Source organism: Gymnoscopelus microlampas (genome assembly GCF_963454915.1).
Source record: "Gymnoscopelus microlampas genome assembly, chromosome: 19".
Lineage (NCBI taxonomy): Eukaryota > Metazoa > Chordata > Actinopteri > Myctophiformes > Myctophidae > Gymnoscopelus > Gymnoscopelus microlampas.
In genome coordinates, this window is record NC_139956.1 from 27,473,951 (window position 1) to 27,490,663 (window position 16,713).

Sequence of the window (16,713 nt, forward strand, 5' to 3'; positions counted from 1 at the left end):
GCACCACTGTACAGTATATGAGCTTTTAAATGTTGAGCACTGATTATTCGAATCTGTTTTATGAATGCCCGCGACCGTTTTCACTCCAATTAAACCAAATGAGTCTTGGGGTTTATACTAAAAGAGGAGAAAAAAACGTAATTAGAGCTGCACATGATTGAAGCAAGCAGATAAACAATTATATTAACACTCATTGAGGCAATAAACTTGAGAGATCGAGGGTTTTGCAATTATGCCTGGGTGCGGTGTAACAGTGTTCCATTGTCTATTCATTTATTTGCCTCTCTGGAGAGGGAAAAACGGAAAGTTTTTCAAGCGCCCCGGCGGCTGGGAGAGTTGAGACTGTAGTGTTCTTGTTTTAAAGGCTGATTTAGACTTTAGTTGCGAGCTGGTGTCGCGCACCCGAAAAATAGCAGATCCACAAGCTCACCACGGTAACCGGAAGACTCGCCCCAAAATACGCTTGCCCCTATTTATTTTTTTCGCCGGCCCCTCTGCCCCCAGCGGAATTCTTGTATTTGTTTTACTGAGGTTAAGCCGGTTAGGAATAATTTTAGGGTTAGTCATAGTTTTACTGAGGTTAAGGTTAGGAATAAGGTTAGTTTTAGGCATTGTTTACTGAGGTTATGTTTAGGAATAAGGTTAGGTTTGAATAGGTAGTTTTACTGAGGTTACGTTTAGGAATACCAGGTGGCGACCGCCGACCGGCCGACCGTACTGAGGTTGCCGGATTTGTCCCGGGCGCGACTGTGTTTTTGGGCGAGCGTTTTGGTATTCAGTACAACTGCAGGCTTTTAGGTATGTATGGGCGGGTGGGGGCGTGCATGAGGCGTGCACGGGACTCGCTCACTCACACTCACGGGCAGACGGAATTTAAAAAAAAAGAAAAAGTTATTTCGCAGGCTGGGAAATAGCGGCCAGTTGGGATTTTAGTAGAACTAGAAGAGATGCAGGATACTTCTCCTGTCGTCTGTCCGGCTTCAGACTAAATGTGAGGGAGGAGAGTCTATAGATCTATAAATGTCATGGCACCAGTAGATCGATATATTGTCTTTTAGATCGTTTTGTCTCTCTCTCTCTCTCTCTTTTTTAAGGGGAGAAAGTTGGTTCCAGAGAGAATGCTGAGAGGAACAGTCTGCACGAAAGGAGAAGTCAACTATGTAGGAATTCAGGACTGAAGTCATGGTAAGTCCCCCCTTTACTAAGCTAAAGACTGTGACTGCATGGAAAGCCTGAACATTTCGGGGGGTAAAGACAAAGGTGTGGGGGGCATTGTATGTTGTTTTTTCGTCTGTTTTGTGATGTGTAAAAAGGAAAAAGGGTGACATTATATGCAATGGCTTTTGCCATATGCTATGTAACTGTCCCCAATAAAAAGTATTTAAAAAAACAAACTCAAAGGTGGGGTCTATAGTTTTTTAGTGTATCACTATGTCATCTGGCTTTTCAGTAAATTAAACATGTTTATTGCAATACCTTTTTATAGTTTTAGATATGGAATATTGACATTCAGACATGGTATGGCTATACATTTTAGAATGTCATGAATTAACTTGTAAAATGTGCCACTATAGTTCAGCAAATCATACTTAAATCTAGGCCTAACCTTTTCTGGTCTTTGATGTGATTATTGCTCAACTATTTTCTGGTCAAATCCATGTAGCTGACTGAAGTTATTCAGTAGGTATAACTTATCTTTGTGTTTAATGAAGCTGTCGAAGTAATAGATCTTAAGAGTGAATTATGATGACAAGATATCTGTAGGCTGCATTATGTCATCATCTGTGATGTTTGAAGTTCAATGAATCAGAAAGGAAGTGAGATATCTTTTAGGACAAGTCTCATCTCATCTCTTGAGCATTGTGTTTATCATCTGGATCTCCACCCCTTTTGCTGGACCCATGCTCTCTGTCTGAGCAGTCTATAGGGCAGGCTACACAGACACGCACAGACGCACAAAGAGGAAAGCAGCACAGACAGTGGCAGACACAACAAGGCAGACTGACTCAGTGGTGGGAGAGAGAGAGAGTGAGAGAGAGATCATTTTAGTGTTTCCCCCTCCTGTGTGTGTGCAGGGCAGGGCGGAGCAGTTTGGCAGAGAGAGAGAGAGAGAAAGAGAGAGGGGGGAGGGAGGGAGGGAGGGGGGAGAAATAGAAAGAAGTAGAGTTGGAAAGAGATGGATAAAAGAGAGGAAAGGCAGCAAAGGGTTTACTTTTTTAATTTTAGGAACCTTGGACAGCAGGGACAACAGTGTGGTTACAGTGATGCCACATTTTCCACATTGGATCTGAGAGAGAGAGAGAGAGAGAGAGAGAGAGAGAGAGAGATGGAACAAGGGGTGGCATGGACTGCAGTGTACGCAGCAGAACATGTGCAGTGGGATTTTGTATTGCTCTGTATTGCTCTGCTCTTGTATTTGGGAAGGTTTGTAAGAAAAGGGCTCTTGAAACAAAAACAAACATGCATCACGTGGGCACAAATGCGTGTATACATACCCTTACAGCAACAATGCACAAATGCCTGCATATACTGAGGTCAATCTGTGACAAGCCGACTCCCAGCCAGGTCCTCCCACAGTGAATGATGCCGCGTTCACACAGGCAGATACAGAGATACAAAAACACACAGCATCTTTGTCACTCTGTCCCTTTGTATCTGTGTTGCTCAACACAGTCGTTGACGTCATTAAGCGCTCTGTCATCGGTGCTACAGTTGTAGTTTTGTATCTTTGTATCTGGAAGTTCAACCCAACTCAACTTAAATTTGTAGCTTTGTATCTTTGTATCTTTTCAAGCAGCTAAAACGTCGGATGTTGCTTTTTATCTTCATGTCGCTGGCTTCCATTGAAAATGAATGTTAGACTGTATCTTTGTATCTGCCCGTGTGAACGCAGCATGATTGGTCCATGTTGCCAGACTGACAGTTTGGTGACGGATGAGGACCAAACAAGAGGGAAAGATCCCTTCCTTGGTCGAATAGACCAGTACAGTAGTTCTCAACTTTTCAGGCCGCGACCTCCCAAAAGAATCATATTTGAACTGGGGATCCCCCACCCTAACAAGCACTTGGTAGGAGTTGAGGCATTACCTTTAGTTTAGCCTCGGGAACCCATGCCTTTTTTTCAGTTCCACAGATAAATATTGTGAAAATAACCGTTGCGAGGCATTGTGAGCTTGTAGCTCGGCTATTTTAATTTCTTTGCCTCTTTCTTACATTATTTGACAATTTGGCCAATGTTTGACCAGTTTTTATATAGTTTGTTGATTACTTTTGATGCAGTAATGGTCTTATTTCTTTTCTTTTTCTTTTTTCTTTTAGGTTTAAAAATATCTTAAAAGTCCTTAAATTGTCACCTCACTGTCATCTGGGGGACCCCCCCAAAATCATGTGGGGACCCCCCTGGGGGTCCCGACCCACAGGTTTAGAACCAATGGAGTAGACTGGGAACAATTTGCTTTGCAGGTTGCATTGCCGGTTCTAGAGTGGATGCGGAAATGGTCTGTGTTTGTGCGCGTGTTAAAGTGTGCAAATTATACGCCGCCATCATTCTGAGGTTGTGATTGTGGAGATTTGCGAGAGAATTATGACCTCTCGTGGGTGTCAGGGAGCTGACGCCAAATTCTGGGAGACTTCCAGAGCTACTGGGAGCAGAGGGATGTCTGCACAACACGTGTCATGGCCAAAGTACCCGCCATGGTTATTATTCATTATCTGCACGATCTGTGCTCGTGTCTAGGAAGTTAGCCACACTTGGCAGCAAGCATACTAGTTAAAGCTCAAACATTTAGCAACGTCAGAATACAGGAATACGTGCTGAGTGTGGGTTGACATGCCTGGTTCTCTGTATAGTGTCATGGATATCCAGTCCTCTACAACAGTGGTTCTCAACCTGTGGGCCCACATGTTTTTTTGGGGGGTCCCCAGATGACAGCGAAGTGACAATTTAAGGACTGTTTTTAATACCTCAACAAATAAAGAAAGAACAGAAAAAGACCATTACTGCATCAAAAGTAATCAGCACTAATACTATACTATAAAAACTGGTTAAACATTGGCCAAATTAAGACAGGCAAAAATTGTGAAAATAGCAGATCTACAAGCACACAACCGATCTGCTATTTTCACAATATTTATCTGTGGAACCGAGTCAAACTAAATGTAATGCCTCAACTCAAATATGATTATTTTGGGGGGGTCCCCAGTTTAAATATGATTATTTTGGGGGGTCCTCAGTTTAAATATGATTATTTTGGTGTGTCCCCAGTTCAGATAGTCGCGGCTTGACAAGGTTGAGAACCTCTGACTGCTCTACAACAGTATTCTGGGACAGCCCTATCGATCACTCCACAGTAGCAAGCCTTGCACCTTGGAAAGTTAAATATATTTTGGCATAGTCCTAATGTAACAACACATACTCGAAAAGGGGATACAGGAGGAAAAGGGTGATACAGGAAAAGGGAGCATATTGTTTAGACAGATGCTATAGGTGCATGATTTGCCTTGGTATCCTAGTTTATTGGGGCACTACACTGCTCTCTCTGCATTCTATGTATGTGATTATTTACTCCATGGGTTCTCAATGGGGTCCGGGGGGGTCCTTAAGGGAGATCCCCAGCTAAATGCAATTGAACTAGGTATCTGGAAATTGTATGCCCAGCCTGACAAACGACAAACAACCAGGAGAAGGAGCTGAGATCACACTCATCTGGAAAGATGAGCGATCTTCTCCTCGTGGTTTGTATAGAGTTCGTAATAGTTTCTGGATTTTTTCCCCCCATCCATTCACTCCATAGTCCTTTCAGAAAATCATTATATTGAGTTTTTAAGCCTGGAATCAAGCCATCCAGACACCTGATGAATCATCCTATTACAAATGCGTGAAATCTAAGCGTACATATGTACGCGCGTTAATAACTTTCCATAGTGAAACACCTCACTAATTACAGAAAGAGCCACCTTAACCCATTAAGACCTGAGGCGATTCTTAAAAATGTCTTCTAATTCCTAACAGTTTAAAAAGAAAACGTATATTACTATGTCAGTGGTTCTCAAACCTTTTCATGTCAAGGACCTCAAAATGTATATGTATTTGGCCACGGACCCCCATCTCAAAATATTTTGTTCCAGGGACCCCCAGAAGCAAAGATTTGAGTTACCAATGTTGGCTTTAAAAAATATATTTTCAAAGATTTGCACACATTTTCTAGTTTTTTCAAAAATAGCAGATCTACAAGCTCGTAGCGCGTTCTTCGGTGCCGCGCTACGAGCTTGTAGATCTGCTATTTTTGAATAGCCAAAGTGTAAAATAATGCTTTTTAGCTCAAATCAAAAAGTGACACAGATGCGTTCCAGGTCTTAAGCCTCTCTACCACGGCAAGGTCACAGAAAAATGAGAGAGGAACATTTGAGGTGACAAATATACAATGCAGTAACAGAATCTTGATTCATATTTGATCAGCGCTGCCTAGTTTCATAGTTCGACTGGATAATTCACAAGCCGGCCGTGTTGCAGCGGAGTGGCGGACGGAAGCTGAATTCGACCAACTTTCCTGTGAATTTCATATGCAGCGACTGATCGAACATCTTGCCATATCATATCCACCATGCACTGTGCAGTCTCATCGGATGCTCTCCATAGCAATGTATTGGATCCGTGTATTGAAAAACGTTGAAGACCCCATGTCTGCTTTAGTCTAAACCAGTGGTTATCAACCTCTCAAAATAATAAAATTTGAACTGGGGACCCCCTACCCTGATAAGCACTTGGAATGTAGGAGTTAAGGCATTACATTTTGTTAGACCCGGTTCCACAGATAAATATTGTGCAAACAGCAGATCTACAAGCTCACAAAAAACGTGAGGCGTTGTGAGCTTGTAGATCGGCTATTTTCACAATCTTTGCCTCTTTCTTATATTATTTGACACGTTTGACCAGTTTTTATAGTAGTTTGTTGATTACTTGCAGTAATGGTCTTTTGTAAATGGTCTCTTAGGTATTAAAAAGGTCTTAAAAGTCCTTAAATTGTCACTTCACTGTCATCTGGGGACCCCCCCCCCAAAAAAAAAGTCCTGGGGGTCCTAACCCACAGGTTGAGAACCACTGCTCTAAACCATCTGTGTCTTGTGGTGTGGTCCTGTGTGACAGGCTCCACCCATCTGGCACCTATAAGATGGAGAAAACAAACCATGCTACTATAAGGTCTGTCCATGCTATGTGACCCCAGGTCTGGCTAGAATATGATACAGCAGGATTTAGGAAAGGAAACCAGTCTCTTAACAGTCTATCCTCTCTTCCTATTGTATTATGCATATCTCTCTGTCTCTGTCTATATCTCTCCCACATTCCTGTCCTCTTCCCTTCTCTCTTTCACCCTCTCCCCCTCCTCCTTTGTCCCATCTGTTGAACCCCCCTCATTTCACGTCTTTCTCTTCACTTCCTCTTTCTACTCTCTCTCTCTCTTTTCTCTCGCAATCCTCCACCTATTCCCCCTTTCTTCTTTTCCTCTTTCTCACCCCTCCCTGTCCTTTTGGATTTTCTGTTTTTTCTCTCCCATGTAGTCTACTCTCCTCCCCCTCCATTCTTCCTCTATCCCCCTTTTTCATCACTCTCTCTCTCTCTCTCTCTCTCTCTCTCTCTCTCTCTCTCTCTCTCTCTCTCTCTCTCTCTCTCTCTCTCTCTCTCTCTCTCTCTCTCTCTCTCTCTTATCTCTTCCCTCCTGCATAGTTTCTCTTCCTCTGTGTTGTCGCCCCCTATTCCATTCCCCACCTCCTTTTCTTCACTTCTTGTCTCCCTCTGTCCTTTGCTTTACACTCCTCTGCTGTTCTACCCCCAACCTCCTCTCTCTCTCTCTCTCTCTCTCTCGTTCACCCGGTCCCGCAGTGGGCCCACATCTGGTTTCCATCATGGCTGCCACTGCTTTTGTTTCCCATCGATCTCTCCCTTCCTCCCCTCCTCTCTTTATCTCTCCGTTGCTTTCCATCCCTCTCTCCCACCCTTTGTGTGAGCCCCCCCCTCTCTCTCTCTTAATTCAATTCAATTAGATTTATTTACATGATGTGCAATACAATATGAATTCCCATCATTCCTATTCCCCCTTAAACACACGCATGTGATGTGTCACGGGCATGCATACACACACACACACACACACACACACACACACACACACACACACACACACACACACACACACACACACACACACACACACACACACACACACACACACACACACACACACACACACACACACACACCATCTCTGCATTACTTTTTGTTCTCTCTCTCTATCTGTCTATCTGTCTGTCTCTCTCTCTCTCTCTCTCTCTCTCTCTCTCTCTCTCTCTCTCTCTCTCTCTCTCTCTCTCTCTCTCTCTCTCTCTCTCTCTCTCTCTCTCTCTCTCTCAAGCATCCGTTCAGAAGACCGCTCTGGTCTTTTCCGTTTCAGTCTGTCTGCGTACAGAGAGAGAAAGACAGGAAGCCTGACGGAAGAGTGACATGCTCTGATTCAGCCTCCACATTAAACACTCACACACGCACATGCGTACGCACACCGGCAGACACACACACACACACACACACACACACACACACACACACACACACACACACACACACACACACACACACACACACACACACACACGCGCAAACGCAAACGCACGCGCACACAGAAGCATACACACATATACACACAAAACACCCAGAAAGCCTAATACTTCATTGCACAGCGGTATCACTTTCTTGTGTGAAAGTAAATTCGTCTGAACACCTGCACATACATATTAACGTAGACAAAGACAAATGGATACGCTTGCATCGTACACACACACACACACACACACACACACACACACACACACACACACACACACACACACACACACACACACACACAGCAGTCATCAAGTGGCATTAGCAGCGCAGAGTCATGTTCCAAATTGGATAACTCACACTGAACCACTTAAAGGAGAGGAGGCGCCGGGTTTAAGCGTGACGCTCTCTTCCTGTCTAAACGTCTCAAACGGTAACCTTGTTTACAAATCTAATCACGGCTACGTTTGTTTCATGTGCACTTGCACACAGGTCTGTGGGAAGAGAAAAGAGAAAGACAACGATTGGCTACTGATTGGACTGGAAACACTGGGGTACAGTTTACACTGTAATTCAACACAGCTCTGTATCAATCAGCCTGTCTCCCTCCTTAGTCCATTAAGACCTGAAGCCGACCCTCATCTCAAAATATTTCGTTCCACGGAAAAAAGAAGCAAAGATTTGAGTTTTAAAAGAATATGTAAATTCAAAGATGTGCACACACAGTTTCGCGATTTAAAAAAAATAGCAGATCTACAAGCTCATAGCACGGCACTCACTATGAGATTGTACTGTAGATCTGCTATTTTTTGAAAAGCCAAAGTGTAAAATAATGCTAATTAGCTCAAATCAAAAAATGACACAGATGCGTTCCCGGTCTTAAGGGGTTAGACGAGGCTCGTTCATTTCAGCCACATTCCTAAAATGGCCAACATCGCATTCTTTTTTTAATGATTTGAATTAAATTGATACTGTAGCCAGCCCCGTGGGCACTTGGCTTATACAGTAAAGCCGCACTCCGTAAGTTTCATGTCCTAGTCAGGATTTGAGCCCAAGTATCCCAAACGGGAGACCAAACCTCTACTGCTTGTGTGACAGAATCCGGTGTCTGGCTTGGGGAGATATTGCACTTATGAGCTTCAGGCACCACCAGTAGGTGTCCTACCTGACACCAGGGTCCAGAACGATGTCTCAATGGAAGAGTATAGGGAGACCACCTCCATCCACTGCAGATGTACTCTGGTATGCTCTACAGATTGGTTAAAATAATGTTTTATTTATTAAAATAAGTTCCGGATTGCAGCTTTCTAAGTAAGCAACCTGGGAACTGGGAATATAATCAAATCAGCGAGCCAGCTGTCTGAGAAATGGCAACAAATATGGACCGATAAGCATCCATTTATGTTTTCAGGGTCAGGTCACCACTGAGGATGCAGCTGTCTGCTTGCAACCAGACTGAGGTGTACCACACCCCCCGGTGCGGGGCTAGGAGGATGGCCACAAAACAGCAGCATATAAAAACAATGTAGAATATTGAATATATTACATTATAACCATTTTTCAGTGGGACAACCTCTTGTTTATTAAAAAAATATAGCTGACAGAAAGGGAGAACCGTGAGCTACACATTATAGGAAGTGAAGTATTTTTCCATGATATCGCAGGTCATAGGTCATGAGCCAGATTCCAATTAGGTCATAGGTCTATTGCTAGTTCTAATAAACACTTTTGGTGCAACCTAGACACGTCATCAGTGATGTATCCTGGGTTCACTGGCTGTTTCGGGTCTTGCAACATCAGACACCCTCGCGTCAGGCGACCCAGCCGGGGTTGATCAGGCCCCGGCTTGTGTCTAAGTAGCTTGTGTGGTCCACGGATCCCCCCGCTTGATCCACAGCCATCCATCTTGATGCCTTTGCGGCGTCGATGATGTTTGATGACTCTTCTGTTGTGCAGTCTCTTCTTGTTGGCAGTAGGCCACATGACATGGCCCGCCGATGAATTGCTTAATTTATACTCCTTCGCTCTATGACACTTGTAGAGTGGTTATTTTCGCTGCACGACTCCGTCATACGGTGAAGTATAAGACAGGCTATTATGAATGATGTGGTATGTACCTGGTCAAGCCACCAGTAATACCCCTTAGGTAAAGTAGCTGGAGAGATTACAAAGTGACCACAGGGGTGCTCTGAAACAGTCAAAACACTTTCACTTCTGGGAGAGTGTTGAATGAGGGGGAGCGTTATGAGCAAAGATGAGCACATAATAGGACTAAATTCACAAGATCACCAGCACTCACTTCAAATTCTTCTGGTTTATTAATTGGCAGGGGCAACAATGGTACACGGACACGTCTCACTGTGTGCCTTCCTCAGCATGTGACACGCTGAGGAGTGAGGAAGGCTCTTGCCGAAACGTGTTTGTGATTTTATTCAACTATGTTTGAACCGCGCACCCGATAAAAGACTGTTGTTTTGACGAGTGCTCGCATTCAGTGTTGCCAGATTCTGCAAGAGAAATAAGTAACCAGGTCTATGAAAACCCAAAACCAAGACTATAGGCCACATGAGCACGTGAACAACGGGTCGCGATACGACACATTGTGAGCTTGTAGATCTGCTATTTTCAAAACAAATCTTGATTTTTGTTTTTACATTCTTTTATGTGGAATATTTGTGAAACACAAATCTTGTATCGGGGGTCCTTAGCACAAACTATTTTCAGATGGGGGGTCCGCAGATAAATATATAATTATAAAGTAGGATGTGGGGGTTTCCTTGATGTTTGAGAACCACTGGTTTAAAAACATTTAGGAAGCAAACCCAAATAAGCAACTACACTTTTGAAACAAGCCCCAAAAAAACGCAACCCGCAACTCCCAATATTTACAAGCGGCTATACAGAAAAACAAGCCCAAAGTTGCTTATAATAAGCAGACATGGCAACACTGCTCGCATTTCCTTTGAAGTCACATAATAGGACTCTTGAGTCTTGAGTGGCTGATGTCACTAACAGTCTGTTATGGTACAAAGGCTGATGTTAAGAGCTTTTCAATTGTTAGTTGAAAGACGCACAAGGCAGTATGTCTTGTACATTGATAATGTCCTTTGTTTCATGTGGCACTTACTGTACAAATAGTGGCAAGTGTTTCATGAGCTCCGAATGTTAGCATTTATTTTATTTGTTTGATTCTGTTTTATCGTTTTGATTTGTTTTATTTAGTTCACCCATAATAGTGTAGCTTAACATTGTTTGGTTTAGTTTTTTACAGTGCTTTAGTTCAGGCTACTTCACTTAGCTTTGGGGGATATCCTTTTGCTTTGCAATTGACTCAAGTCACGCCAGATGCTGAAGAAATATGGGTTTTAGCCTGAGTGGGAAGTTCCTGCTAGCTTCCCATGCGATCCTCCCCAGCACCCCCTGTGCTTTTACTAGCCGCTATATGTTCTGTCAGTGAGCCAGAAGGTCTTTTGGAGCCTTTTTATTACTCCTACACCTCTGACACATGCGGTCGCTGTTAGCCTGTTGTTTACCACAGCCCAAACCCTGCAAATAAAACTAATCCTTGTGTAAAGGAAGGATTCAATTCCATTGTATTCTACATAAACAGCCCACCTCTCTCTCCCAGAAAGAAGTTGCAGGATTCTCCTGGAAAACATGAGATCGACTCACGGACACCCGCCGTGAATGATCAGAACATTTCCCACAAATCCCACAGCGGCAGAACAAAATAGTTTTTATGTATTTTGACTTACAGTACAGACGTGATTCATCCTGATCTAACTTGTATTTAATAACGGACAGATCCACCAATCTGTCCATAGAAACCGTTGCTACTGTAAGTACTCCTAGTTCCTGTGACACCAAATGCCAGAGAGAACGGTGTTGGCAGTATTGCGCTAAAAGGATAACACAAAAAGGTCCTAGGGACTTGTTTACATTGTGGTCCTATGTATTCAATTAATCAACATAGCATACAAAATTAACACAATAATACATGTCATCAACAAATACAAATACTATATTGTAACGAGTCGGGATCGAGCCTTCGATCCACAGAGCGAGCTCCCTTAGTGGAGGAGGTTACAGTATGGCTAGATATGGGGACGCTACACTCTCCCCATGGTTCGAATCCAAGCGCGCCCTCACGCTTCACTCCAGTGACAGACTCCAGTCACTCTCGAGTTCCCTCACGCGAGCAACGACACCAATGTAACGACCGACAGTGCAGCGCCCCGAGTCGGGATCGAACCTTCGCTTCCACGGCTCACCAGTCCGGCCAACAACCCCCTGTGCCAAGAAAGCTAGTTCCCTCAGTGGAGTTAGTTATGGCCAGACATGGGGAGGCTACAATATGTACAAAAGAAATGGGGAAATTACATTTACCTCCCCTTTTGGTCTCCTGATGTTTTTTCAGGCCAATTTGGAAAGAAACTAGTGTTACACATCCTTTAATGGATGGTGTCAGGACATTCCACAGTTTGGTGACAGAGCAGTAGAATGAGAACTTTCACATGTTTGTTCTAAATTTGGGTGGTATACCAGATCATGGTCGCTCCCTCTAGTGTTGTGGCTGTGGGTGTCACTCACTCACAAATCACGACACTTGGTGTGAAAGTGGACAAGAGCTGTTGTTGAGGATCCTGTAATACGGGCCGACACTACACACGGACACACACACTCTGGAGTGTGTGGAGAGGGCCATGTTATTTATTTCTTTGTGTAGTGACTATCTTGAACTATCTTTAGCCACTCGGCTGGGCACAGGGAAACCGTTTTTGACGCGTTGGCTCCTTCTCTTTGTCAAAACTAACTTGGAACTGTAACTATTGTGGATTGAACTAAGTAGACCACTCTCTCAGTTTTGTCAAAAACATTAAGAGGCACACTTTTCGATGAAATGGTAAACTAGACCTTACCTACAGTATTTGCTCTTTGAAATAATGTCCTGCCGGAACTTCATCAGTCAGTGCTTCGAAAACAGATGCCATTAACAGCAACATAATTGTTTGCTGATTTGTAAGCAAGGGTCTTTAAGGTGACACTTACATTTGACTGACACCAATATAGTTTGCAAATAGTAGTCCACCAATTTCATGCCAGCAATCACTTTGTAATTAAATGCATCTTGTAATGGTGAATATTTCATTGACATTTCTGTATGACATCAATTTGTTAATTGTTATTTTATTTTATTAAGTAGTAGTGTGTCAGGGGAGGGATAATGTGCTGTTTTTAATTTGGGACTAATTGTCCTGTGTTTTCATGTGCACTCCTTAGGGATTGACTGTGTCACCACAATGCAAACCAGTGGTGATCCCAATAAAGAATTTAGCATCTTTTTCTTCTTACAGATAATGTTCTGCTTTATATGACAGTGACAGTGAGTAGACATACAGGAAATTGAGAGAGAGAGAGAGGGGGGGGGGACATGCAGTAAAAGAAACCAGCTGCAAGAAACTCCACGCAAGTACGCGAATGCGATTCACAATGCTTGGCACAGCCGGCACAAACATACTCTAGTCAACCTACTCAACATGCAGTTGTATGCACCGGTAGATGTAATAAACCCACATTGTTACAATTTAACCTACAGCCTGCTGTGAATCTGTGTAGCTATCCCGGACATAACTCGGGCACGGTCCAACCGATTGACTTCAACTCGGCGTGTGTGTGTTGCCGGTGACCCGGGGAGTAGGAATTCGGTCCGACTGGCGGTTGTCCAGAACCGAAAGTCCACTAATATCTGTCTGTCAATCTGTCTGGCTGTGGGTTTGTGTAAGGTCTGTGTGTGTGTGTGTGGGGGGGGGGGGGGTATAGGCATGGTCTTCCCTGGTCTTGGCCAACCCGACCCATCGGCTTCACAGATTGGCCGAGCTTTGCTTCAGGTTTGTGCCGCTGCAGCGATATAAGTGGTAGCGTACACAACAGAACTCTGTTCTTTTACAGAGCAATGCACGGCATGTTTGTATCTGTCTTGTCTTCCACTTATGCCCATGTACGATGTCATCAACACAACAATCAGCAGCTTTTGATTGGCTTTAGTGATACAGATGCCATTTTGGAATTTGAATTCTGAAAGTAACAGTTTTGGACATATGAGGTTTCCACCCGACAGAGATGATATAGTGTGTGGACTGCTAAAACATTTTTGGTCTATGTTAATATGTACATTTTCTGCAGGTGTTCACTGTTCAGATAGAATGTACTTGCCACACAATCAAAGTGATACTGCTGTGCAATGAAGTACGTATACATTAGGCTTTAGCCAGGGTCAAGTGTGAGTGTGTATACTGTACGTGCGTGCGTGCGTGCGTGTGTTTAATATGGAGGCTGAATCAGAGCATGTCACTCCAATCAGTCAATCAGTCGTATGGTAGTGGAACCGCACTGGGTTCCCTTAACAATAAGTACAGCCAGTACAAAGGAGGGTATTGCATAAACGGGTGGGGCATGCATTGCATTCCCAACTTGCATCCTTCCCGACTTGCATCGCTCCCGAGTAAAGTCTAGTATTATGAAAGATAGAGCAGAGAACACAAATCAAAGACAGCTTCATTCTGTTGTTGCCTGCCTGCTACAGAAACCCTTGCTGCCTGCAACGCACGTTGTGCTTGCACCGCGCTACAATTTTAAGGCAGGGGTCTTAAATGTTTTTGACGGGACTAAAGGTATAGAGCGGCTAGCGCCGCTAAAAATAAATAAAAATCATATAACACAAAGGTTTGGTGGCTCCCCTGTAGTGACCCCTTGGTGAAGACCCCTGTTTTAAGGTGTCCAAAAAGGAGCTCTTTAGTACCATACTCTTCGGTTCCACTGAAACGGAGTGGGCAAAAATGATGTAAAGGCTTACGATTTCTGGGAAACGCAGGCATCAAGTTTGACAGAACTTCTATAAGTTCTTTTGTTTGTATTCATTTCCCCCCAGTTACTATGGAAAAATAAAGCCATGTGAACCTGAAGCTCACGCTACCGCGGTTGAGGGGGAAAAAAAGGCAGCTTGGTTTGGGCAGCCAACAGGAGCAGCCAGAGGACCATAGGGTCTTAACAGCTCCTCTGCCTCTGCCAGTGTTGCCATGTCTGCTTATTATAAGCGACTTTGGGCTTGTTTTTCTGTTAAAGTCGCTGGTAAATATTGGTAGTTGCGGGTTGCGTTTTTTTGGGCTAGTTTCTAAAGTGTACCATAGTTGCTTATTTGGGCTTGCTTCCTATTCGGAACTAGTGGTTTAAACAACATTTAGAAACTTTCTAAATGTTGTTTAAACCAGTGGTTCTCAAACTTTTCCATGTCAAGGACCCCAACATGTAAACCGCATATCCCCATCTGAAAACATTTTGTGCCAGGACCCCCATACAAGATTTGTGTTGCTAAAATGTTTCAAAAATATTTCAAATTTTCCACTTTTTCTCCCAAGTAAAAAAAAAATAGCAGATCTATTTTCAAATAGCCGATGTGTATAGGTTTAAAGTGCTCATGCGGCGTAGTCGCTTCTTCTGGACTTGTTTTCGTAGACCTGGTTGCTTATTTCTCTCGCAAGATCTGGCAACACGGCTGGAGTCTGATCCAGAGCTATTGCAATCAATTATGCCACTGACCCTAAGTCACCCCATATGAGAAGGCACGATTCAACCTCATGTACTTTCTGAGTAGTCTATATTACACACCAATGTTTCCTCCCCAGCTTTCCATTTTGAAATACCTCACATCAAATCCCACTTTTAAGAAGAAAAAAATATATTTTCCATCATCTTACTACTGTACAGTTTGTTAGTCTTTCTCTTCCCCCCAGTCCCTACTTTTCCATTTTCACTCCCTCTTCCAGTCCCCCGGGGTCAAATAAGTGTTTGCAAATAATTCTCAGCGAACATTTGGACACTCGAGACGAGTTAAAGCTGCAATCCGGGAATCCATTTGTGAATTGATAAAAGACAATTTTCCCCAATCTGTATAGCAGAGCTGTGATTCTCAACCTGTGGAACGGTGCCCACTGTTTGGGCCTTGAGGATGTTGAAAGTGGGCCCCAAAATAATTGGCAAAACACTAAGATCTTATTGATATTATAACATTAATGTAAAAAAAAGTGGTATACATGGGCATGCCCCCTTTTGGGGCCATATACGGGGATGTGAGTGATTTGTTTGCACCTGATGCCATGACGACACATTGAGGTTAGACAACACACGCCATATTTGGGCGTAGCTGCATTGGGAACTCCTTACATAGTTATGGCTGAGTCATGGTGACATGAGTGTGATGTCCGAGGTCCGTCCATCCGCCCGCCGGACGGACGGACGGACGGACGGACGGACGTGAAAATGTAGTTTTAATTGTGATAACGATAGCTTAGAACTTAAAGTGTACCACGTTAGTTCCTTTGATCCAAGCTGGAACACAATTGATTGATTGATCGTTAAAATCAGCATGCTCTGAAAATGCACGCGGTCCACCAATCTGACCGCTTACTGTATTAAGTGGTCAGATGGGTGGGCCGCGAACCCTTTCGAGATTTTCAAGTGGCTCCTGATCCAGAAAAGGTTGAGAACCACTGCTGTAGAGTACTGTATGTTTTGTAGAGATTGCTTTATTGCACAATTTAGAAAACAGGGCTGACTCTGTCAAAACACTACACACAATTCAACCAACCACACACTCCAGCCGCATCACTACTCTCACATGGCCATGTGGCATCTAAGCATGAAGCATGAAACAACTAAACAGAACATGTATTTTCAAATACAATTCAACGCCAGGTCTGCATTCTTCCAGGGCCACACACACGCACGCACACGTACGCACACGCACACACATACAATACCAACAACATTTGAACTAAAACATGCTTTCAACTGCATCCCGACAGGATTTAGCACGGGGGCAGTGTTGCCAGGTCTGCCTATTATATTCAGGCTTGTTTTTCGGTAAAGTCGCTTGTAAATATTGTTAGTTGCAGGTTGCATTTATATATATTTTTGGCTTGTTTCTAAAGCGTAGTTGCTTATTTGTGCTTGCCTCCTAATGTTGTTTAAATCAGTGGTTCTCATGTCAAGGACCTCAATCAACCAAATGATGTGACACACACCCAACATAGCTCATCTACAAGCTCACAATGCGGGGTGAG

At 43.6% G+C, this 16,713-nt stretch overlaps 1 protein-coding gene across 1 annotated transcript in view; it reads left to right on the plus strand.

Moving 5' to 3' along the window:
* The first annotated feature begins 920 nt into the window (after positions 1–920).
* arhgef40 (Rho guanine nucleotide exchange factor (GEF) 40) overlaps positions 921–16,713 on the plus strand; it is a 70,605-nt gene continuing 54,812 nt past the window's right edge. Inside the window, exon 1 of the mRNA XM_084043070.1 lies at positions 921–1,185. Within this exon, the coding sequence (XP_083899196.1) occupies positions 1,183–1,185 (3 nt within the window). The 5' untranslated portion in view covers positions 921–1,182. The remainder of the gene's footprint in view (positions 1,186–16,713) is intronic.